This window comes from Macrobrachium nipponense, chromosome 45 (assembly GCF_015104395.2).
Source record: "Macrobrachium nipponense isolate FS-2020 chromosome 45, ASM1510439v2, whole genome shotgun sequence".
NCBI lineage: Eukaryota > Metazoa > Arthropoda > Malacostraca > Decapoda > Palaemonidae > Macrobrachium > Macrobrachium nipponense.
In genome coordinates, this window is record NC_061105.1 from 1,423,876 (window position 1) to 1,449,116 (window position 25,241).

The 25,241-nt window shown below is 44.3% G+C and overlaps 2 protein-coding genes across 14 annotated transcripts in view; one reads left to right on the top strand and one right to left on the bottom strand.

The window, feature by feature from the left end:
• Positions 1 to 1,467, top strand: part of LOC135214247 (protein lap4-like) — a 20,939-nt gene extending 19,472 nt beyond the window's left edge. Inside the window, exon 7 of the mRNA XM_064248311.1 lies at positions 1,372 to 1,467. Coding sequence (XP_064104381.1) covers positions 1,372 to 1,467 — 96 coding nt within the window. The remainder of the gene's footprint in view (positions 1 to 1,371) is intronic.
• The window catches only part of LOC135214262 (protein lap4-like), a 225,576-nt gene that overhangs the window by 116,484 nt on the left and 83,851 nt on the right, over positions 1 to 25,241 (bottom strand). For all 13 annotated transcript variants that reach the window (XR_010314317.1, XM_064248366.1, XM_064248365.1 and 10 more), the window contains 4 exons: positions 11,378 to 11,536; positions 10,547 to 10,678; positions 10,069 to 10,170; positions 1,502 to 1,669 (listed from right to left, as the gene is read on the bottom strand). Coding sequence is in view for 12 of the 13 variants with exons in the window: in XM_064248366.1 (XP_064104436.1) it covers positions 1,502 to 1,669; positions 10,069 to 10,170; positions 10,547 to 10,678; positions 11,378 to 11,536 (561 nt within the window). In the remaining variant the exon portion in view is untranslated. The remainder of the gene's footprint in view (positions 1 to 1,501; positions 1,670 to 10,068; positions 10,171 to 10,546; positions 10,679 to 11,377; positions 11,537 to 25,241) is intronic.

Here is a 25,241-nt window from a genome sequence, read left to right on the forward strand (position 1 = left end):
CCTCAAGTGTGGGAACTTCTTTCGTGATGTTCCTAAACCAAATGGAAAAATAAAATGCTACAGAGCAAGGACAGTGTGCAAGGTGGCTGGCTGCTTGTCCCACAGCTGCAGAAGTATTGTATGTGAATGTAGTACTCTGATATTTCATCACTTACAACTGGCTTTACAGCAGTTTCTGAATAAAGACATCCTCTAACAACTGGTATTAATTAGCAGACATGCAGCTGCCATCCCAGACCCACAAAAGTGATTACTAAACAACCCTAACCACAGAAATCTCACTAGTGTATGTACCCATAAGTATTTTTTATTTGCAGAACTAATCTGGAAGTAGCAAATAAAATGTTATTCTAGATGGCAAGAATACAGACATAACTAGAAAACTGTGTTTACAGTGAAAATTCTACATCTGTTGATATCTACATAATTTCCATGATGGATATCAAGAAGTAGTACTGATCAGTATACATATAAGGAAATATAAACTAATTTTTTTTATTAACCACTCAAGGTTAATATATATAGTGATTTAATTTTCTTGGTAAGATGCTAATCTAACTGCTACATGTTCAGCATCTTGCATCTACTTGGTATAAATTTAATTTTGTTCTTGTTTTCTGTATGTAAAAAAATAACTGTTTTCCCTTAAATATCAACAATATTGATGTAAAAATTATCCCTTCCAAATCCTTTGGTACACAATAACCAGTTTAATGATCACAAAAACTAACTTATATAATTTCTTTTTGATTTAAAAATCAGCTGTATTACTTTTCACTCCACATCCTGGATGAACACAATACAGAAAAAATAAAAATATCTATTTTACAATCTGCTAGAGAATATCAAATACCACAGTACAAAACAACATTGGTTCTTCTACTAAGGGAATACTGGACACATTCAATCATCGGTTACATTAATCATCAAATCGGATTATCGGATCAACTTCACACAATTACCACAAAGGGTAACACTCATGCGGATAATTGTTACAGATTAATCAAATTGCCCTGGAAAGACATCAGCAATAAAAAAAAGAGAGAAATAGAGAGAGAGAGAGAGAGACAAGGTACCATGAGAAACTACCATATCCACAATTCCCAAAACAGGTTACATCATTAGCTACAACTACTGACCCATAGGATAAGGATAAAAATAGCACTTCAACACTTGCAACTGAGAGAGAGAGAGAGAGAGAGAGAGAGAGAGAGAGAGAGAGAGAGAGAGAGAGAGAGAAACTCTTGAGTTAAGTTAACATTCGAAAAACATCCAAATATTATCAGTGAAACATTTTTGTTACTTAAGGTTCCAAGGTATTTTAAAATCCAGATGAAACCAATGTAATGTGTTTCATGCATTTATGAACAGATCCCAGCAGGATCAGATAGTATAAAGGTTTTAGTAGATTCTAAAAAGAGTACCAAAAGCCATATCAAATTCCTTAGTGAAAAATCTCTGATATGATGATGATGAAAAAAAAAACTTATTTTGTACTTACTGTACTAGTCTGTGGAGCTAAAGTGTGTTTGGCTAAAACAACTGTGGTCGTTTTGTTTTCTGCCGAGGCTTTTCTTTCCAAAGCTGAGGGAACAATACTACTGGCAGCTGAGTTTTGAGACAGTGGTCTTGACGTTAGTTGTTCAGCTGCTCTGACTACCTCCATGACCTGAATTATTAAAAACCTTGCTTAAGACAAACCTCTCATTCAAGAGAAACTTCATAAGTATATCTTCGTCGGTAGAATAACTTTGTATATCTTTAATTGTAGAATACGTGAAAAAGGTGACAGCAAGATTTCAATATAGTATGTACCCAAGAAACAAAGGGCAACAAAGTATGCATGGAATAAGGACTACAAAATACTATATACTATAAAAACTCATCACAATGCTATAACTAGAACGTCTGCAAAAACTACAAATAATAACAAATATTCCTACAATTTCTGGAGTGGATTTCTCCTTTGGCGCACTGGATGTGACAGAGGCAGAAGAAAGGTTTGATGGAAGAGGGGTGTCACGCCCAACATCATCATCAGTGTCGGGAGTGTCACTCCTGAGGCCACTACTTAATTGCTCTTCAGCATCAGGAGTGGGGATCCTTTCGCAAGGTGTTTGCTCAGGTATAGGTGGTGATTGTTCTTTTGGTTTGGGGAAGGTGAAGGCGGGGATAGTTTAGGAGATGGAGGAGACTGGGTTGGGTCCTTCTCATGCAGGACAGATGCACTCTGGGGCTGTGAGAGGCAACAATGATTGGCATTAACTTTCGACGTACAGTAATACTACCACTCTTCACCGACGTTAAAAAACAAGGTATAGCAATCTCAAGCGCTACAACAAAAAAATAGCATTCAATGCTCTTGAGAAATAACTGCCCCATCCTACATTCATTCTACTTATATAGTAAGTGAATCTTGCCATACATGCTCAATATGTAGTACATAAGAATCTAAGTGTGTGCATAAATTACTGCCAAAAAGTTTATAAAGTCTACTCATTCATAATAAGGAAAAGGCTCTCATGAAATTGAAGTAGAAATTCTACAAGATCAAAAAGTATGAGGTACCATTCAACACCCACATTAGAGGAAAATCTTGAAATACCAAAATATGCAGAAAAAACATACCAAAGGGAATTTAAAGCTTATTGGAAAATACTTTCACAACACCAACTTCAACAGAGTGCAAATACTAAAAAGAGGAAGGAAAACATTTTATAATAGAAAGAGTACTTTAAACGATGAATAATGGCATTTAATAAAAAATCTAACACCCACCATTCACAAGAGTTACATAACTAAACTCTATGATTAACTGCCTTATTTGAGCGACCTCAGCCGAACTTGATTTCAAGAGTTGAAGAGGCAGGGTGCCTATCCTATTATACTGTAATGACTCGTCGTTGGATGTCAGTGAAATAACACTAATCACTTCCATCCAATTTTTTTTTCATAGTATATTAAGAAATTTTAGGACTACAAAATGTTCTTTTATTTCCATTTAAATTCAAACCTTCAAAAGAAAACCCTACTGTCTGGACACCCTGAAAAACCCTCTTTTACACCTAAAAATATAAAAATTATTACTAAAAACCAGAAAATTTTGAATTATTTAAAATAAAGACAGCATAAAAAGAGGTAGTAAATATCTTTTTAAGTACAGCTGTAACTTTTCACCCAAAATTATAAATATGATATTGTTAAACTACAATAAAGTTTTGTACATACTTACCTGGCAGATATATACTTAGCTATAGTCTCTGACGCTCCCGACAGAATTTCAAATCTCGCGGCACACGCGACAGGTAGGTCAGGTGGTCTACCTTACCCGTCGCTGGGTGGCGGATGTACGAACCACTCCCGTTAGCTTGTCAGATTTTTCTCTTCCACCTGTCTCCTGAGGGGAGGCTGGGTGGGCCATTAATCGTATATATCTGCCAGGTAAGTATGTACAAAACTTTATTGTAGTTTAACAATATCATTTTGTACATGAACTTCCCTGACAGATATATACTTAGCTGATTGGCACCCTTGGTGGAGGGTAAGAGACAGCTAAATAATACAGGTAAGACGGGAAACAACTAATGTTGTAGGATATAAAAACCTTGGTTCTCACCTTTTCAGGATGAAGACTTCATAGATACTATCTCTGAGTCTGCATTGCCTGGAGAGCTACAGCTAGGACGTGACCTGATGCTGAAAGACTCTCGGATCTACCACTGGGATATGTGATCCCGTATTGTGGTAGAATCCAAGTCGGATCCTGTTAGAGGGACCTTGTCCGCTTACCTAACAGATCCTTACCACTACCTCTGCAAGGAGCCAAAACCCACCAGATCACCTAACCAAAATACAAAGGGTTAATATTACGACAAAAAGAGGTGCCTCCTGCAACCTCTTTCAGACAACCAAAAAACAACAATATAAAATATAGGGTAACATATAAAAAATTTACACGGGATAAGTTTCAGCTCCCTGCCCCAGCACCGAATCTGCCGATACGAAAGGACCCAAGGCGAAGCATTTATCATATGTGATTTTTACATCACGTAGGTAGTTGGTTTGCGAAAACCGATTGGCATCTCCAAAAAGTTGCCTCCATCAAGTTCCGCACAGACATATTTTTTCTGAATGCAAGCGAAGTTGCGATGGCTCTCACCTCGTGAGCTTTCACTTTCAGTAGTTTAAAATGTTCTTCCTTACAAGCAACATGTGCCTCTGTAATAAGGCTTCTCAGAAAAAAGGAAAGAGCATTCTTCGACATGGGCCGAGTGGGGTCCTTTACCGAGCACCAAAGCACATCTTGATTAGCTTTAAGTTGTTCCTTCCTCTTAAGGAAATACTTCATAATTCTCATAGGGCAAAGAGTTCTTTCAGGCTCTTCCCCTACTAGAAAAAGATAAACTACGAACTTCAAAGCTCCTGGGCCAAGGCCGTGATGGGTTTTCATTCTTTGCAAGGAAATTTGGAAGAAACGAACACACCATAGAATCTTCCTTAAACCCTACATTGCCTCGATAGCTTGGGAGCTCACTCACTCTCTTAGCTGTAGCTAGGGCCAAAAGGAAGATAGCCTTCTTCGTCAGATCCTTGAAAGAGGCTAAGCTAGGAGGTTCGAATCTAGACGATCCAAGGAATTGTAGAACTACGTCTAGATTCCAGTTTGGTACTACATGAGGACGCTTAATGGTTTCAAATGATCTAATAAGATCATGCAAGTCCTTATCATCGGACATCTTTAAGCCTCTATGCCGAAATACCGCCGCCAACATACTGCGGTATCCCTTATAGTTGACACAACCAGATGACATTCTTCTTTGAGGAAAATAAGGAAATCCGCAATTTGGGTCACAGAGGTACTGGAAGAGGAAATGTTCTTCCTCTTGCACCAACGTCTGAAGACATCCCACTTTGACTGGTATACACGCAAGGTGGAAGGTCTCTCGCTCTTGCGATTGCTTTTAGCAGCTGTTGCTGAAAAGCCTTTCTCTCTGACCAAACTTTGGACAGTCTGAAGCCAGTCAGACTGAGAGCGAGGAGATTTTGTGGTACCTGTCGAAGTGGGGTTGTCTGAGTAGATCGCTCCTTAGCGGGAGCGATCTTGGAAGGTCCACCAACCATTCCAGTACCTCTGTGAACCATTCTTGGGCCGGCCAAAAGGGAGCGATTAAGGTCATTCTCGTTGAATCGGACTCTACGAACTTCTTGATGGTTAGCCCCAGGATCTTGAAGGGGGGAAACGCGTAGACGTCGAGTCCATTCCAGTCTAGAAGAAGAGCATCTATTGCTAATGCCTCTGGATCCGATATCGGAGAGCAGTAAGGATCCAGCCTCTTGTTCTTTGATGTGGCAAAGAGGTCTATGTGTGGCCTGCCCCATAACTTCCACAGGCTCTGGCATACATCCAGATGAAGGGTCCACTCTGTGGGAAGGACCTGATCTTTCCTGCTGAGGAGATCTGCTCTTACATTCCTTTCTCCCTGCACGAACCTGGTGAGAAGCTTGATTCCTCTTTCTTTCTGCCCACAGAAGAAGGTCTCTTGCTGTCTCGTACAGGGAGAAGGAATGCGTCCCACCCCCCCCCCTTTTGTTTTTCCTGATATATGCCAGAGCTGTAGTGTTGTCCGCGTTGACCTGCACTACCGATCTTCTGACTTTGGGCTCGAAAGCCTTCAGAGCCAACCACACAGCCATCAACTCCTTTCTGTTGATGTGCCAGGCTACCTGGTCCCCCACCCAGGTACCTGACACTTCGCTGGTTCCCAGAGTTGCCCCCCACCCCGTGTCCGACGCGTCGGAGAACAACACCAGGTTGGGGGTCTGGGATTGAAGAGACAGTCCCTTCGCAAAGAGGTTGGGATCTGTCCACCATAAGAGATGTTTCTTGATGTCCTGGGATAACGACAGGGAGAAACGTCAAATCCTGAGAACGACGACTCCAATTCCGATGAAGAAAGAATTGGAGCGGTCTCAGGTGCAACCTTCCTAGGGAAACGAATTGCTCCAGCGAGCGTCCCCAGCAGACTCATCCACTCCCTCACTGTGCATACTTCTTTCCCTAAGAAGGTTGTTACTCTCTCGAATCCTCGGGCTATCCTTTCCTGAGAGGGAAAAGCCCGAAAACTCAGAGAGTTCATCTGTATCCCGAGATACACACACTCTTGCTCGGGAATTAGTGACGACTTCTTGAAATTGACGAGAAGTCCCAAAGCCTTCGTCAATTCGACAGTTACTTGTAAGTCCTTCAAACAACGACCCTCTGAAATTGGCCCTTATTAGCCCAATCGTCGAGGTACATGGATATCCTCACCCCTTTCAAATGAAGCCATTGAGCCACATTCCTCAAATCCCCGTGAACACTTGAGGGGCCGTCGAGAGGCCGAAACACAGAGCCCTGAACTGAAAAATTTTCCCCCCCCATCATGAATCTGAGAAACTTCCTCGAGGAAGGATGGATCGGTACGTGGAAGTAAGCGTCCTGTAAATCCAAGGAAACCATCCAGTCCCCTGGACGAAGTGCTGCCAGCACTGATGAAGGCGTTTCCATCGTGAACTTCTTCTTTTCTACGAAGAAAAGTTCAGGGCGCTTACATCCAACACCGGTCTCCATCCCCCTGAGGACTTCGGAACTAGGAAAAGGCGGTTGTAGAAGCCCGATGAATGATGGTCTGTCACTAGTTCGATAGCCCCCTTCTCCAGCATCTGATCTACTGCTAGATGGAGAGCTTGATTCATGATGGGGTCTCTGTACCTGGCCGTCAGTTCCCTTGGGATGGTCGTCAAGGGAGGTCTTTCGACGAAAGGGATGAGGTAACCTCTCCTCAAAATAGAAAGGGTCCAAGGATCCGCCCCTTTTTGGGCCCAGACTTCTGCAAACTCTAAGAGTCTGGCGCCCCACCGTTGTTTGAAGGACTTTGCAAGTTATTTGGGGGCTTTAACAGACTTGGACGACAAAGTCTTACCCCTTCTTGAAGGTCTACGACCTCTAAACGTAGAGGTTCTTGATGAAGACGCCCCTCGAAAGGGTTCTCGCACTTGCCTTTTCCTTCTTAGCCTTGGTAGGGAAGGAAGGGCGAGGTTTTCTTGCCGACTGTGCCAAAAGGTCCTGGGTGGCTTTGGCCGAAAGTGATCTCGAAATGTCCTGCACTCGATGTTTAGGGAACAACTGAGCAGACAGAGGAGCAAACAGCAAAGAAGACCTCTGGGCATGGGAGACAGACTTCGTTAAGAAGGAACAATAAACAGACCTCTTCTTCACGATCCCGGCCCCATACAGGGAGGCGATTTCACTCGCTCCGTCTCTTACCGACTTGTCCATACAAGACAAAACACACATAAGATCTTCTGGCGAAATTGAATCTGGCACTTCAATTTTCTTGGCTAGGACTCCCAACGACCAATCAAGGAAGTTAAATACTTCTAGCACTCTAAACATGCCTTTGAGCATGTGATCCAATTCATTCATTGCCCAAGTCGTCTTAGCAGAGTTAAGGGCAGTTCTCCTTGTCGAATCTACCAGCGCCGAAAAATCCGAATCAGCCGAAGACGGTAGACCCAATCCTAAGGACTCTCCTGTTTCGTACCAGAAACCAGCGCGTCCTGATAACTTCGAAGGAGGAAAAGCGAACATCGTTTTCCCCGCTTCTTCTTTGGAAGCCATCCAGGAACCAAAACTCCTCAGTGCCTTCTTCATTGAAAGAGTTGGCTTCATCCTCACACAAGAAGAACTCTTCGCTGTCTTCGCCGTTGAAAAAAGTGAGTGAGGAGAAGGAGGAGCCGTAGGAGTAAGGGAATCCCCAAAAACTTGCAAAAGTAGCTCTGTAAGCTTCTTGTAAGAAGACACAGCAGCAGAAGTGTTCGTTCCTCATCCAAACCTTCTAGGACGTCTTGTCGAGGGCGAGCGCGGAAGATCCTTAGTGACGAAGGGATCCTAGTAGGAGTTGAGCGAGAGGTTGGAGAACGCCCTCTCTTAGAAGAGTTCACATCCACTGGAGAACGATGAGAAGATCTGGGATGTCTACGATGAGACTCCCTCTTCGAGGTAGACGGAATCTCAGCCGAAGGAGAGGTAGGAAATATCCACAGGGCGCTTACGAGGAGGCGAGCGCCTACTATACTCTTTGCGCCTATCCGGAGGCGAGCGGCTGCCAGGAGAAGAGCGCCTATCGAGAGCAGAGCGCTTGTGCGGCTCTCCATACCTGTCCAGTTGCGTACGATCAACCTCCCCATATGAAGGAGAACGCCTAAAAAGAGGAGAACGATCCTCTGAAGAGCGGCGCCTAGATCTCTTGATCGGAAGAGAAACGTCCTTCTTCCTACGTGATCTAACTGCTAGAGAGTCTGCTAGTGCCGTGATCTGAGCTTGAAGTCCCGCGAGTACTCTCGTAGGAGAATCTTGTTGTTCTTCCTCGGAAGCAGGCGCCGAGCGCGGAGCGCGAGAAGAAGAACGATCACAGGATTTCTTGGGTTTCTTCGCCTCCACCGACGATTCTTCCGGGAAAACCTCCGGACTAGCCAAGGACTGCAGGGAGCCTTCCAAGCCCTCTTCAACGGGCGCGACGCATCCGGGGAGTTCCAACCTCTCTTCGGAGAGGGAGACGACGAAGAGGAGAAGCATTGGCGTAGTAGCTCCTTCTTGTAGCGATCCAAGGCAGCCTGGGAGCGTACTTCAGGATCTGCCGAAGGGGGAAACGCCTGAACCGGTGGGGGTTCTCCCTAGCCCTCTTGCGGCTTTCGACTTTCCTACTCCACTGGAACTGGGAGTCTGGAAGAGGTCTAGGCCTAGAGGCACTAAGGAGCCGGTCAGACGCACCCTCCACAACACTGGGGACACTGCACTGATCACTAACACTCTCCTTACCTTCCAACTGACGAATCTTCTGATCCATAGAACGAATCGTGGCTCTCAGAGCTGCCGCCTCCGAAGGCGAATCTTCGGCTTCGGTGCGGGGAGCAGGGGCTGCAACTTGGGAAGAAGGTTCTAATTCTACGTTAGTATTAGGATCCACATCCAACTCACTCATTCTAGATCTACTAGAACTTCTAGAGGAAGCCTTACGCACTCTATCACGTTCCAACTTCCTAACATAAGAAGAGAGAGCCTTATATTCTTCTTCATTCAATCCCTTACATTCACTACAAGGGTTAGCAAAAGAACATTCATTCCCCCTGCATTTCATGCAAACCGTGTGGGGGTCTACCGAAGCTTTCGGCAACCTCACCTTACATCCTTCATTCACGCAAACCCTAAACAAAACCGAAGTTTTAACTACTGAATCTAGGTCAGACATCGTTAAAGAAAATCAAAATAAAAATCAAACCGGTCCACAATCAGCGTATGCCAAGCCAAACAAAGCGAATACGTCACCAAAAGAAGTCCAAATTAACTCCAGGCAAGCGAGAATCGAAAAACTATCGAGAGGAACCGACAGCAGTTGTTATCGTTCCCGCAACAGAGAAAAATCTGACAAGCTAACGGGAGTGGTTCGTACATCCGCCACCCAGCGGCGGGTAAGGTAGACCACCTGACCTACCTGTCGCGTGTGCCGCGAGATTTGAAATTCTGTCGGGAGCGTCGGAGACTATAGCTAAGTATATATCTGTCAGGGAAGTTCATGTACAAAATGTAGATGTAGTTCTCATTTTCAAAATATCACCAAGTGCAATGAAGATTTAGCATTTATAGCTTTAAAAACACTGTGTACTATAGGCTTATTGATGCAGTATTAAAAGATTTACTGTAGTGACAGAAGCAGCCCAAAAACTGCATGCTCTAGCTCTCTGAATTTAATTTGGCCAGCAAAACTAATAATGAACCTATAAAACTCTACAAAGACCTACAGCAATAGTTTCCATACAAAATTCCTATCAAAACTAATGTTCTGTAACACCTTTGCACCCAATTTCTTTTTAAGGAACAAAGCATAAAAATTACCTGGAAGTTGCATCAAGATATATGTCGGCACTTAGACTTCAAACTACACGGTAATATGCAAATTTGAAAACAACTGACGTAAAAATTTTTACTATCATCTAAGTTTTAGTTAAAAAAATTCTTGAAATCTTTACTTGTGAGGGATTCTCCCGATCTTCCTTGTCTAATGACGAGACACTCTGACTGGTACTGCGCGACTCGTGACCTAACCGCCCCTCTGCCTTCATCTGCTGGACCTGTTAAGAAATGCATTAATCATTTAGTTCTGTGAAACTACAATTTTAAGACTATTTTCTAGATTCAGAGAATGAATCTAGCAATTATGCAATAAATCATGGCCAAATGCCGAAGCCAGATTGTTGGCAAACTGCATGAGGCAATGTGATCTATCCAGACACCCTACCAGTCTTTAACCCTTTGACCCTTTAGGCTACCTGTAGTTTATGTAAACACAAAAATTCTTTCCATGACCATGATGGCATCTTATGCCAAACTGGTTGTAGTGAACAAATAACCATTACCAACTAGTGTAGGATTCTATAGTAGAGAGAGTATACATAAATTCTAATGAGCTATGTAATACACTACTACCTGCAAAAAAGCTACACTTACCAAAGCATAGTCATATCCATCACAAACAACCAATCGGATAGTTGATCCCGCAGATCTCATGATGTTCACAGCCTCTTCGTGAGTGATACCAAGCAAGGAATGCTCATTAACCTCGAGCACTCTCTGCCCAACCTACAAAATACAAAAACAAAATTCACCCTGACAATGAAAAAAAAAATTAATAATAATAAATTAAGTGGCACATCAACTTCACAGACAGCTAAACGATAAGCCCTTTGGATAAGTACTTAAATCTGTTAAGTGATGAAGATCTTCATAGCCTTCACTCTGAAGCCAAATTGCAAAAAAAAGCTTAAAACTTTACACAAAAAAATCCATGTAGACAAATGAAGAGACTATCCTAACTGGTATTTTGTAATTATCAGCTCCAGAGATAAAGAGCAGTATCTGCAAAATAACTTACCACTTCTATAAATACACACCATAAATAAGGTCCTGTACAATACAGCCTAACAAAAATGTATCTTACAGCATTACAGACACTTCTCACTTAATTACTTTTGTCCTCTTCCTAAAACTCAGGCAGAAAGCAAACTTATCAATAAGAAATGAGTCTACCCATTCCCTTCCATCTCCACTGATGGGTAACGAATGTGACAATGAACTTCAGAGTGCTTAAATGTGCACACAAAATTAAAAACTGTCAATCTTGAAATCCTTTATCAAACAGTGTGCAGTGCTTGTCTCTCAATTAATCTGTTCTAAGTGATGTGATCTTCATATATCACCATAATAAATAAAGGTCCAAATAAAAAAAATGTCTAAATCAAGAGACTAAAATAAATGAATGTAAAATGCAGTGCCACTTACTCTAAGTTTACCCTCCCTATGTGCGGCACCATTTGAATTTATCTTGGAGATGAACACACCCTCATCTGACTTATCGAGGGGATTTCCTGGAGAACCTTGAACACCTCCCTTGATGTTCATACCAAGACGCTCACCTTGCAACTTCTTGATCACAACTTCCTGTTGAAAAAATATACATAAAACTTTAATACTAGGTTAAACTTTCATACAAGAGGACACAGGGTTTCAACAGCACATCCTGTACCAACCTTTCTTTTAAATCTAATCTATAAAAAGAGAAACACTCAAAATATTTGGGTATAATTTCATATCACAGTCCTCCCATTCTCCTAAAGAACCATGTCTTTTTGGAAACTTGTTGCAGTAAACTATACTTCATCTTGAATACACAGAGCTACTTTTAAATACAATAGTTCTCTGGGTAATACATCTGGTCAGCTCTACAAAAGTATCTCCCATGATTGGTCTAATTCATTATTTCTGTAATGCAAACACTTGAGATGCTCCTAAGAAGTTTCATGTATATGTATACAAAGACACCAGTTGCAGTATTTTAAATGAAGGGTTAGTAATGTGAAACTATTGTACCTGTATGTACACAGTAAATCTATCAAGTTTAAAAAAAAATGTAGACATTAATCCTGACCACTTTAAACATGTTACATATTTATACATTAATCTATACAGTAAATCTCGTTACAAGACACAATTCATGCATGCACAACATAAACACACCATTCTTGAGGTAACCCAAGAATGCACGCTGTTATATTTACTAAAATACATTTCTAAAGGAGCTGGTTTATACAACAATGCACTTCCAGTTAACACTCACAATATACAAATATAAAGAAATGACAATACGAGTTCACCTTCATTTTGTACAAAATCTGATTAATGAGAACCCATGCATCACAACACTTAAAAAAGTAGTTCCGTAATTTAATCCCTCAGCAATTTCCAGTCACATGAATTTAACATTTCTGAGATTCAGTAAATAGTGCTCTAGGAAAAGGTATGAAATAATTATACACTCACTTCAATGGACCCAGAACCGACAGACGTCAGATTTAATGGACAGAAATCCGGCCAAGGGTAGTATAAGAGCTGTTTAATTACAAAACCATCTGTGTATAAGCTAGCTTTTGCAACAACAGGTATCTTATGAAAAATAGGTTATGTTAAGATGATGTTATTACAAATGCTATTTTATCTACTGCATCCTTAGAAAATCGAAATACTAAACGAAATAACAAAGCTGACTCTATATCATGTTTTCATGTTTTTCCTAAGCACATCACCTAAAAGGGAAACATTGTTTTGTTAACAACTCATCGCAAGTCACAAACCCTTAACAATAGTAAAATACAGTATGATAATTATCCTTCAAATGACTCAGTTTTTCTAAACTGTTACTATTTATCACCGTAATTACACTACCATTGAAATTTTGCAAGGATACCGAAAAATAACGTTGCTGTGAGCGGTACCATAGCTGAATGTTTACATTTTGTCAGATGGCCTTGCATAGATAAAATCACAATTTTGCAGTAAATTGTATTTTTCCTAACTATACAAACCTGAGGTCCTTTACACAGGGAAATACTCACAGCGCAGCTGGACCGGTCATAAGCTTTCTAACAAGGTAGTTCGATACTAACTGCTTGTCCGATGGTTGGTAGTCCCGCCCCACTGGAGGGTAAACATTCCCTTTGCTTTAGGCCCAGGAACAGAGTGAGGGGTGGTATGAGGTGGGACTATGTGTAAAGGACCTCAGGTTTGTATAGTTAGGAAAAATACAATTTACGTACTTAAAAATTGTGATTTGTTACGACACGTAATACAAACCCTCGGTCCTTTACATAGAGAAGACTCACTTCTTGGTGGGTGGAATCTGAGTCTTGTGAACAGACTGGTGTTCGTCCGACCTTGGTTCCCTCCCTGGTCGTGAGAACAGAGGGAGGGATCCTAGCCTCTGTCCAACTGATCGGAGTGTGCACTGCGGGATCAGTGGGCAGACCTCCGGACCAGATTCATAAGAGGGAGGCAAGCATGCCTCTTGTTAGGGAAGTGGTGGATAAACGCTTCCCTCCCTAGTGAAAGAGATGGAATGGAGCTCAGTTACGTAGCTTACCTGCATCAGTCATCCTGTCCAGCATAGTGACGACCGCTGCCATCTGCCCGCAGAGAGAGGGAAGAAAAGAGGAGGAAGAGAAGCCAGTCACACTCTCATTCACTCTTCCATTCATGCAGTATCACAAGGATGAGATGTTATCTTGTCCAATTAGGGAGCTGGGTAAGCTACACAACTTGTTGAGCAGCCACCACGGGTCCCAAGGAAAAGGTGTCCAAGGACCTGTGGACAATATCCCGAAGGTAGAAGGGGGTGAAGGTGGTCTGGTTGGCCCAAACCCCTGCCTTCAGTACCTGAGCCATGAACAAGTTCTTGCAGAATGCAAGGGTTGGACCAATACCTCTGACTTCGTGGGCTCTCGGACAAAGGGTACTAGTGCCGGCACTCCCATCTGAAGCGTACACCTTCCGGATCACCGGTGCTAACGAAGAGGCGTCGACACTCAGGCCTGAGGTGACGAGTTCTCTTCAGATAGCGCCGTAGCGCCCTCACAAGACAAAACAGTATCTCATCCGCATCATCGTTGGTGAAGTCTTTCAGGGAGGGGATCGTGAAAGACTCGAACCTGTCATCAGGGACCGAAGGGTTCTGAGTCTTCGCTATGAAGTCCGGGACGAAATCGAGCGTCACTGATCCCCATCCCCTCAAGTGCTTTACATCGAAGGAAAGACCGTGAAGTTCTCCCACTCTCTTCGCCGATGCCAGGGCCAGCAAGAAGATGGTCTTGAGGGTCAGATCCCTGTCTGACAACTCTCGGAGTGGCTCAAAGGTTCTGCGAGTCAAACTCCTAAGTACGAGAGTCACATCCCACCCCGGGGGCCTGAGTTCCCTGGGTGCGCAAGACCTCTCGAAGCTCTTCATTAGGAGTGAAATTTCCATAGAAGTGGAAAGATCGACTCCTTGCAGTTCAAGGACTACGGCCAGGGCGGCTCTGAAGCCTTTAACTGCGGAGACGGAGAGGAGCTTCTCTAGGCAAAGAAAGACGAGGAAATTCGCTACCTGCTGAAGAGTGGTTCTGAGTGGAGAGAAACCCCATCCACGACACCAACCACAGAAGACGGACCACTTCCCCTGGTACACTGCTGCAGAGGACTGTCTGAGGTACTCTGCCATCTCTGCTGCTGCTCTGTGAGAAAAGCCTCTCGCTTGTAAGAGATGATGGATAACTGCCTGCCTTGAAGACACAGGGATCGAACTGGTTGGTGGTACCGTTCCACGTGTGGTTGGCACAGGAGGTTGTGCCAGGGGGGAATCTCTCGCGGTGCCTCGGAAAGAAGAGCCAGCAGGTCCGGATACCAAACGGTCTGAGGCCATTTGAGTGCCACCAGAATCATCCAAAGATTGCTGGTGACCAGCACTCTGCTGATCACCTTGCGAATCAGATAGAACAGGGGAAAGGCGTAGACTAGGAGATTGTCCCATGGGTGCTGGAACGAGTCCTTTGCAGCTGCCCATGGGTCCGGCACGACGGAGAAAACCTCAGAGTTTTCTGTTGTGCCGGGTGGCGAACAGATCCACAACTGGACGCCCCCACAGGTCGAAGAGCCTTTCTGCCACGTCTGGGTGAAGCGGCCATTCGGTCCCAATCACCTGATTCTGGCGGCTGAGCTTGTCTGCCACTACATTCCTCTTGCTGGAATGTATCTGGCTGACAGCTCTACTGAGTGAGCTAAGGCCCACTCGTGCACCTGCATCGTCAGCTGGTGCAACGGGGGGGACACTAGGCCCCCCTGTTTGTTGACGTATGCCATTACCGTAGTGTTGTCGCTCATCAACACCACTGAGTGTCCCATCACCCGTTCCCGGAACTCTTGGAGTGCGAGGAACACAGCCTTGAGTTCCAGGACGTTGATGTGAAAGTGCTTGTTGTGATGGTTCCACACGCCTGCAACCAGCAACTCTTCCAGGTGTGCGCCCCATCCCTCGGTCGATGCATCTGAGAACAGCAACATCTTCGGAGGGGGAGTGTGAAGGGGCACTCCTATTACGAGGTTCCTGTCGTCAAGCCACCAGGCGAAGTCCTCCCTCACTTCCTCCGTGGGAGGAACAATGGAAGGACTGCAGATCTCGTGCCTGTGACCGGATCTCGTGCCTGTGACCAACACTCCTTTAGTCTCCACTGGAGACCGCAGGTGAAGCCGCCCGTGAGGGACTAACTTCTCCAGTGACGACAGGTGACCAATCACAACCTGTCACTGCTGAGCTGACTGTTCCTAACGAGACAGGAACCGTCTGGCTGCCTCCCTGAACCTGCTGATCCGCGAGCCTGCGGGGAAGACTCGTGCTGCTACAGTGTCGATCAGCATGCCCAGGTACTTCATCCTCTGCTTGGGCTCGAGATCTGACTTCTCGAAGTTCAACACGATCCCCAGATCGCGGCAGGACCAGCCAATCGTCGAGATACCTCAAGAGACATATCCCGTCCGAATGGGCCCAAGCCGACACCAGAGTGAACACTCACATGAACACCTGTGGGGTGGTAGAGAGACCGAAACAAAGTGCCCTGAATTAGTACACTGTCCCGTCGAGGATGAAGCAGAGGTACTGCCTGGAGGACTGATGAATGGGTATTTGGAAATACGCATCCTTCAAGCCTACCGACAGCATGAAGTCGTTCTCCCTGATGGAGTCGAGCACTGAGCGTGCCATTTCCATTGTGAACCGAGTCTGGCGAACGAATCAGTTCAAGGGAGAGAGATTTATCACCGGTCGCCAGCCTCCTGATGACTTCTTCACTAGGAAGAGTCGGCTGTAAAAGCCCGGCGACTGATCTCGTACTAATTCCACAGCTCCCTTGCTCAGCATGGACCTGACTTCTTCCCGAAGCGCTACGTCCCTGGCAGAACCGGGAACGTACATCTGAAGGTAGTCCGGGTTGGAAGTGAGGGGTGGCCGCAATTCAAAGGGTAGTAGATATCCCTCCCGAAGGACATACACTATCCAGGTCTCGGCTCCGTAGCACTGCCAAGTTGCCCAATGGCTCGCCAGTCAACACCCACTTCCGGCAGCAGGTGAGGGGGAACGCCATCCCTAGCGTTTCCCCTTCTTTGACTTCCACTTGGAGGAACCCCCACGGGACTGGGAGGTCTGGGAGGAGGGCTGACGCTCACTCCTCGAAGCAGAAGTCGAAGGCTGGGTCTTTCCTCTAGACCTCGACGCAGCTGATGTCTTGGCAGAGGAAGAGCTAGCCGAGCTTCGAGGCTTGGCTGCAGTTGTTCGAGGCTGCCCAGAAGCCTTCGAGACTGCCTGGTGAACCAAGCGGTCACTGTCCTCAGTGCGCCACTGTTCCACCGCAGCATCCACCATCCCTCCAGGGAAGAGAGAGGCGTAAACCAGCAAAGGTCCGTTCCGTAGACCCATCGTTACCTTGCGACCGGCCGCCCTGGTCACCGGAGCGAGGACTGCGTCCGGACATCTCAGGACAAAATTGGCCCACAGGTTGGCCGTCTGATGGGCAAGGTAGGAAATAGCCCTACCCCCAGACTGACATAGTCTCCCGAACGCCGAGTCTCCTTCGGGAGAGATGGGTCCCAAGGAGGCTGCAACTCTGGACACTGTGAGGGACCACAGGTCCAGCCAGGAGACTGCTTGAAAGGCTGCCATGGCAGCCACTTCCAGGGCCGATGCCTTGCTGTGCTCGGTCAGCAGGTGATGGAGAGGCACCCCTGGAGTTAGCCTAGCTATCTCCGGGTTAACCTGCTTGGTCAGCAATGGGCCCTCCGTAGGCACGTAGAAGCGCCGCTGACGTGGTAGAGGAGGGGAAAGCAGCTTGTCATACCTGCTGGTCCTAAGTGAGCCCTCCTCCTGTCCAGAGACGAGAGAGTTCACCTGGCCCAGCACACCGTCGGCCAAGGAAGATCGGGGCAAACCCACCGTGGTCCTGGGTTCCTTCTTAGGACCCCAGAACAACTCCAACCTCGAAGGAGGTTTGGAGGGCGGAAGCACCGATCCTTCCCTGAGGCTGTTGTGCTGATGAATCAGCACGACCTCCACAAACGACCTCTGGATCTCGGGAGTGACCGCATCCTGAGGCGATGGACTGTCAAATCCATCCAGGCCGGTCAGCTCCCGAGAACCTCCTCCTTCAGCAAGAAGAACCCCGTCAGACCCCTCGCAGCCTCCTCCAACCACTTGGGCGTACGATCTGCTAGGTCCCAAGACCGTGCCAGGCTTGTAGGCTCTCGTGGCGGGACTGTGAGGAGCGTGCTCCTCACGGTCACTCTTGATCGCCTCGCTCCTCCCGGTGTAGGCCAAGGAGGTTGAAGGGATAGGAGAGGAAGACCTGACGCTCCCACCCTGCCTACCGGCAGAGCCGGTGGGCTGGGAGGACTGCAGGCAATCTCCAACCCAAGGTGGCGACCAAGCTGCAGGTCTACTTCCACGGTCTCTCTGGGGAGAACCGCTGGACCGAGAACGGTAGCGACAGTCCCGAGTGTCAGGTGAGCAGCTACCAATCAAATGATCCGTCTGGAGCGACGGTCAGGAGACCAGTAGAGTCCACTGGCGCGGTGGGAGCATGCACCGTCCTCTCGACGCATCAATGGTACCTGGCCTTGGCGAAACTGGGCCTGGTGACCGGGGGGACCTCTCATGGGTTCAACATGCGATCGGTCTGATGGGACTGTTGCGTCAGCCCTGGGAACCGGGGGATTGCTGCGAGAGCGATCGGCGGCCTGGCGAGAGTCACCTGGGGGACTCCCACCAGTCTTCCGCTCCGTGCCATGGGTCCTGGCAGCTAGCAGGCTCAGCTGCCTGGACCTACCGGTGACCGTACACTTGGTGACACTCGCCCGCGAGCGGCTGAGACGGATCCCGGTGCAGAGGTGAAACCTCTGGAACCAGGAGACGAGGTACCAGCGGTAGCTGGTGCCCCTGCAGTCCCCGTCTTCTTCCGTGGGGAAGGAGAGATGGGCCCCATTCCCGAAGGAACAGGAGGACCAGCGGAAGTCCCACCTGTCCCACCGGAGTGAGACAGACCCTTAGAAATCTCTGTGCGAGACTTCTTGGGGGGGGAGGGAGGAGGCCACCTTCTTCTTCCTAGGCTGTGGGGCCTTGGAAGTCGAAGGGGAAGAGGCGGCAGCAGATGACGACACCTTCCTCTTCTTGGACCTCTTCTTCGTCAGCTTCCTCAGGACCACCGACAGATCCTCCATCTAGGACGGAGCTGGGGCAGTTGTGGTAGCAACACCGCCCAGCTGCACCTGTCCAGAAGGACCTGCAGCGGGAGCAGCAACACCACGGGCAGGAACAGAGACAGCAGGATCTGGTACTGGAAGGGCGACGGCAGGAACTGGTACTGGAACTCAAAGTCAGGGGCTGGGGCGAGGATAGCAAACCCAGGCGGTGGGGCCAACTCCTCTTGCGGCATGAACGACAGCAGGGCCTGCACAGCGGCTGATGGTGTCACTGTCATCACGTGCTGCGTCTACACCAGGTGAGGCAGAGCAGCATACCCAGGTGTCGAGATGGTTGTCGTTGTAGACGTCACCACACCATGAGTTACCGGAGCGGCCAGGTGGTACAGCAGCCCCTGAATGCTAGGAGTGCCCAAAAGCCCCAGTGAGTGCCAGACCTGCTCCAGGTCTCCACCCGCGGCGGCAGTCACTCCTGGAGAGGCAAGAGTCAGGTTATGGGGGGTGGTTCCCCTGCTCGCCTTGGGGTGGCGGGGTGGGGAAGTTCCCACCTCGAGCGAATGGAAGACCGCGAGTACAATTCCATGACGGGGTGCCGCGCTCCCTCCTCTGCGCTCGACAGGTCGAACAACGAGGTGGAACGCGACACGTCCCCCGGAGGGGCATACAAACATTACATGGCTCGGCCCGAGAGCATTCACACCCTCGGCACCGAGTAGTATACAGGCGGTCCCCGGGTTACGACGGTTCGCCTTACCGACGTTCCGAGGTTACGACGCTTTTTCTTAAATATTCAATGGAAAAATCCGTCCTGGGTTACGACGCTTGTTCCGAGGTTACGACGCTGACGCTTCCGACGCTCCGAGTTAACGACGCTTTTAAAAAACGCATACTATGATAAAAATCCTTTATAGTTTAGCACAGTATATTAATAAAAATAAGTTTCTGGTTAGATTACAAAAAAAATTTTGAGATTATGATGATTTTCGACACTTTTTATGTTGTATTTTTCTATGTTTTTTAGTGACGCCTCATATGCGGAACTAGTTTCCGAGCGAATGAATACATACTAGTTTACATATAACAGTCCAAAAGCGCAAATAATGAAAAAATCATTGCTTGTTTCCAGTAATAAATAACAAAACGAAGTTTCTGGTTAGATTACAACGCAAATTCCAAGTATCCAAAGAGAGACATTATCCAGTAATTTAATCAGAGAGAGAGAGAGAGAGAGAGCAGAGAGAGAGAGAGATAAGAGAGAGAGAGAGAAGAGAGTAGAGAGACGAGGAGAGAGAGAGAGAGAGGCGTTCTTCGACGACTCCGAGTTAAGGACAGAGAAGTGTTCGTTTCGTTAAACGGCCTCTGACTCATGCCAGTAAATGTTTTGTTGATACTAATAATATAAGCCTATTTAAAGATAAGTTACTTTAATTAGTCTATATGATACGTAAATAGTAATCAACTGTTCTTGTAGCCCTCAATATTTGGCAAAATCGAAGTATCCAAAGAGAGACATTATCCAGTACGTAATTTGATCAGAGAGAGAGAGAGAGAGAGAGAGAGAGAGAGATGAGAGAGAGAGAGAGAGATGAGAGAGAGAGAGAGAGAGAGAGAGAGAGACGCTTTGGCAACAATGGTCTCGGGGGTTTTTATAGCTTCCTTCTGCTTGATGATCGTGGATATTGTAGAAGGATTTCGACCATACTCGTTTGCCAAATCGACGATACGAACGCCACGTTCATGCTTTGCTATAATTTCATGTTTTGCTTCCATCGAAATAATTTTCTTGGGTTTTTTTCTTATCACCTGCTTTGTCTTTAGCTTTGAGACCCATGGTTAATAATAAAATAGACAAAATAACACGAAAAATAGGCGCAAATACAACGAACTAAACAACGTGTTAACATGCAGCACCAACAAACAAACAGACTGAACGCCATTTATCGGTCGCCTATACAACTAACACTCATCGCAAATCGTATCTCAAATATTTCGTTGTATATCAAAGCTTGTATTTTCGCAAATTTTCTGTTATATCTCAAAACATTCGTATATTAGGGCAATCGTATGTCAAGTTTCCAATGTAATTTGATCAGAGAGAGAGAAGAGAGAGAGAGAGAGAGAGAGAGAGAGAGAGAGAGATGAGAGAGAGAGAGAGAGAGAGAGAGAGAGAGAGAGAGAGACGCTTTGGCAACAATGGTCTCGGGGATTGACGTAACGTTTATTTTCTGAACAGATAGGACAGAGAAGTGTTCGTTTTATTAAACGGCCTCTGACTCATGGCAGGAAATGTTTTGTTGATACTAATATATAAGCCTATTTAAAGATACATTTACTTTAATTAGTCTATATGATACGTAAATAGTAATCAGCTGTTCTTGTAGCCCTCAAGATTTTGCAAAATCACTCCAGGTTGTACATAAAACTTCAAGAATGTAGTGTCACCAGAGGATTACAATAGTTTTTACCTTCAAGAACCAGCATTCTTTTATGAAAATAACTCCAGGTTTGTTAGCATAAAACTACAGGAAACAACATGTAAGGTGGTAACCAAAGGATTACAAGTTAAGGTTTTATAACTTTTTATTAGTTTAAGACATATTTCCAAGCGTCGTTCCGGCTTACGACGATTTTCGGCTTACGACGCGTCTCAAGAACGGAACCCCCGTCGTAACCCGGGGACTGCCTGTACACTAAGAATGAGGGTCCACATGTTCCATGGATCTAAAGGCCCCGCAATGACGACTCTCCACACCAGGGCATAATCTCCGGTTGGTTGGGGGGCAGGGGGGCTTCTCAGTCTCATGGGCTTGCATGTTCATTCACGATGCAACCACAAGTCACAATGAAAAAACAAAAAAAAGAGAAATTGTTAAGTACTTGCAGTAGGATTCACTCTACAATTACTACCAGTAAGAGAAAAAGTGACAGAATGAATTCAATCTTCGTTCTCGAAGGTCTAATGAAAGCTCACAACGATGGCGGCCAGAGCGGCGAACACACGTCCTCATCCAACAGCGGCCGAAAGCAAAGCGGATGCTTACCCTCCAGTCGGGCGGGACTCCCGACCATCGGACAAGCAGTTACTATCGAACTTCTAACCTTGTTAGAAAGCTTACGACCAGTCAAGCTGCGCTGTAAGTATTTCCCTATCTAAAGGACCGAGGGTTTGTATTACGTGCCGGAACAAAGTTGATTTCATTGATATGGAATTATTCCTCGAATAGGCTATTTATTATGAAGACACACCAGTAATACATAAGGTAAAAATGGTTCTATTTCATTCGCATTTCATCGGCAATCACAAATAACAATATGATAATGTACGATACTAAAAATTCATATGACTGCATTGTTCTTAGAAGTTATTTACCATCAAAATAATAATTAATTTTTAATTAAAAATGAATTATATTATCCCAAATATTATTACTAATGTAATTACCCTACTATTAAAATTTCTGAAAGGTTACTGAAAGATAAAGGTTACTGGAATACAACTGTATAACTCGAGGTTTACATTTTGTCAGCTGGCCTCTCATAAATATAAGTTGATTTCAATGATATGGAATTATTCCTTGAACAGGCTATTTATTACGAAGATATGCCAACAATATAGAAAGTGAAAATGGTTTTACTAACTTCATCATCAGTTTATTACATAATGTGAATCTTTTTATGTATATGTCAGTGGTTATCGCACCTAGGCCGAGGATAGCCTACCCCAATAAATATCACTTACAGAATGAATAAAACAATGCTTCACTTTAACGGACAATCAGCTTTAACAAACAACCTTCCCCCTCCCCAATTAGTCCGTTAAAACAAGGGCTCACTGTGTGTGTGTGTGTGTGTGTGTGTGTGTGTGTGTGTGTGTGTGTGTGTGTGTGTGTGTGTGTGTGTGTGTACCTTAACTTATGGTGCCACCGACTTCAGGTGATTCACTCTTACAGCACATTTTCAGTGCTGTTAATGGCCTTTTGCATTACCGTAACTTCATGTTGCATCAAGTTACTGCAACATACGCACCATTGGCAGCGCTAACGGCAAGAATAGGTACCATGTTAATGGCACTTACAGGTCTGTAACTTGATGCAACAGCAAGTTATGGGGCCAACGCCACCAATAATAGCAAATCATAAGACCTATTCTCTAGCAGGTGTTCCAAAGGACGCACCCACTAAACATGACAAGAGGTGGGCGCTAACAAAGAGCCAAAACACAACGGACTGACCTCTTTCCATCCTGGGTCAACCACTTCTACATACCACCAACATTGCATGTATTGCCCCATCTGCATATGCCACATATTTGGTTGAAATGTGTTGACAAGTTTTTTCATGGGCCTATCTAACTTATCTATCTTCCCTATAAAAGAGGGGTAATTTGCTCATTCTGTTTTGAATTTAATAGTTGGTCTACTATAAAAAATCAGGACACTCCCTCAGCTACAGTTCCATCAAGAATATCTAAGCTAGATCATATTTTGAGGCTTAATGGTCGGCAAAATTTCTAGTTTGTAAGAAATTTTGTACAATTATAGTTAATGAACTTGCGCTTTTTGTCAACTTGCAACAGATGCCAGTAACTCTGTACTTATTAATGAAAGGTTCACTAAAAAATCTTTGTGAATCATGCAGTACGTACAATATTCAAGGATGCAACCTATACCAAATTTATATATTCTAACTAGTACTAATTTAAGATTAATATTTTTTTCTATCAATAAATCAGACTAAAATCATGTCCTCCTACCATTTATGATCATGATACAAGTAACAAAAACCATAAATGTATATTACTGCACATATCACTAGAGAACTTTAAAAGTATAATGCAATAAGTTCACACCATAAATGGTCTTAATAAATCAACCAAATATAAAGCATAAATGGAAAATCCATGCACAGCCAGCCATTATCTTTCATCTGGCAATGTATGTACTGTAGTACAAACTGCTAATATATGAGACAACAATCTCAACTTGGGAAGAAATATCTTAAATACTGAACTAACTTCGGCTGACACAAGCACCTGCAGTGTCAGATGGGTACCTGTAAGTCAAACTACCTCGTATTTTGTTACTTTTCTCTTCAGAGCTTTTCTTCTTCCCTGCTCTATGTCAAATTCAGAAAATGTCACACCTGACCATTGAAGAAAAATTAAGTAAAATGGTTTTCTTCAAATTGTTGAGGGAACTGACATGAAAAATAAATAGGCTCTACACAAGATTCAAACAGGACAATGAATGGCACGGAGATGGATGACTTTTCCTGGGTCAGTGACAGAGGAAAGCAATTAGGAAATCAATGACTAACATTCTGACAACACTGAAGAAGTATAGCACGTACACGTAACAACAGGGAAGGGACACTAAACTCACAAATCTCTACTACCTTACTCACAAGACCCAAGCATCCTTACTCACATGGACAGAAAGTTCTTGACTCCCAGAAAGTATCTAAAAGAATAGCAAGAATACAACTGTACGTAACTGTAGGTAACACAGCAAATGTTTATTTCTAAAGATATCTGAACAACTCTGGTCCCTAAGCACCCCAGGTACTCGAAAGGAGCTTTCACCATAGCACTTGAACGCAGTGAGTTTTTAACCTTCCGAGGAAACTTTTTTAATGTTAAATTTTCCATTGTTCTGGTCACTGACATTTTATGCAAAACAGATACAAAAAGGGGGAACAGAACTAATACTACAACAGCAATGTAATCTGAATAAAAAGTGCCTGCCAAGATCTTACTGTTCTAGTTGCTATGCCATTACAACTCACTTTCTAGAGACTGGACCAATATTAATCATGCATTAACAACACAAATAACTGCTGTGCTGCTATGTATATACACCCAAAATGTTTTATCAATAACTGGCAAAAACAGCACCTTCCAAAATATTTTGGTAAAGATTCAATCAGTTGTCCCGATTTTAGTTTCCAATTTCAGTGATACAACAGAATTTTTAATATTACTACCTTGTAACTGACAAAATTTAGTATGAGGTGGTGATAATTATAAATAAATAAATATTAAAGTTCCAAAAAACTGAAGAGTATTGTACAGTATACTAATAATTTCTTGACAGATAGCAAAATCAGACCAATCCATACAGTTATCATACCATTATATTAAATAAAAACTCTCATTAAATAACTGACAACATAAGATTATATATATATATAAAAAATAGGAATAAAAATATGATGGTAGCTAGTCTGAAACATACTAAATGTTCTAAAAGTATATTTTAAGACTAAATGTTCTAAAAGTATATTTTAAGTTTTGATAACACTGACACAGTCCTGACAATAAACCTAACTTCTTAACAAATCAACAATTAACAAAAACCTTTAACAATATTGATTGATACAGGTAAACTCTGCATATTACTATATGACACATCATCAAATTATGTGTGCTTTATGGGAACAACGGCAAATGTGAACAAATTTAATGTATTAATAGTTAGAATATGATCACTAAAAAATAATAAAATAACTATTTTCATTAACTTTCTAAGCCAGAGGGCAGACTTAAAAGTCTACATCAACCTCCCTGATGGAAAACTACCTCCTTGTTAAATTGCATC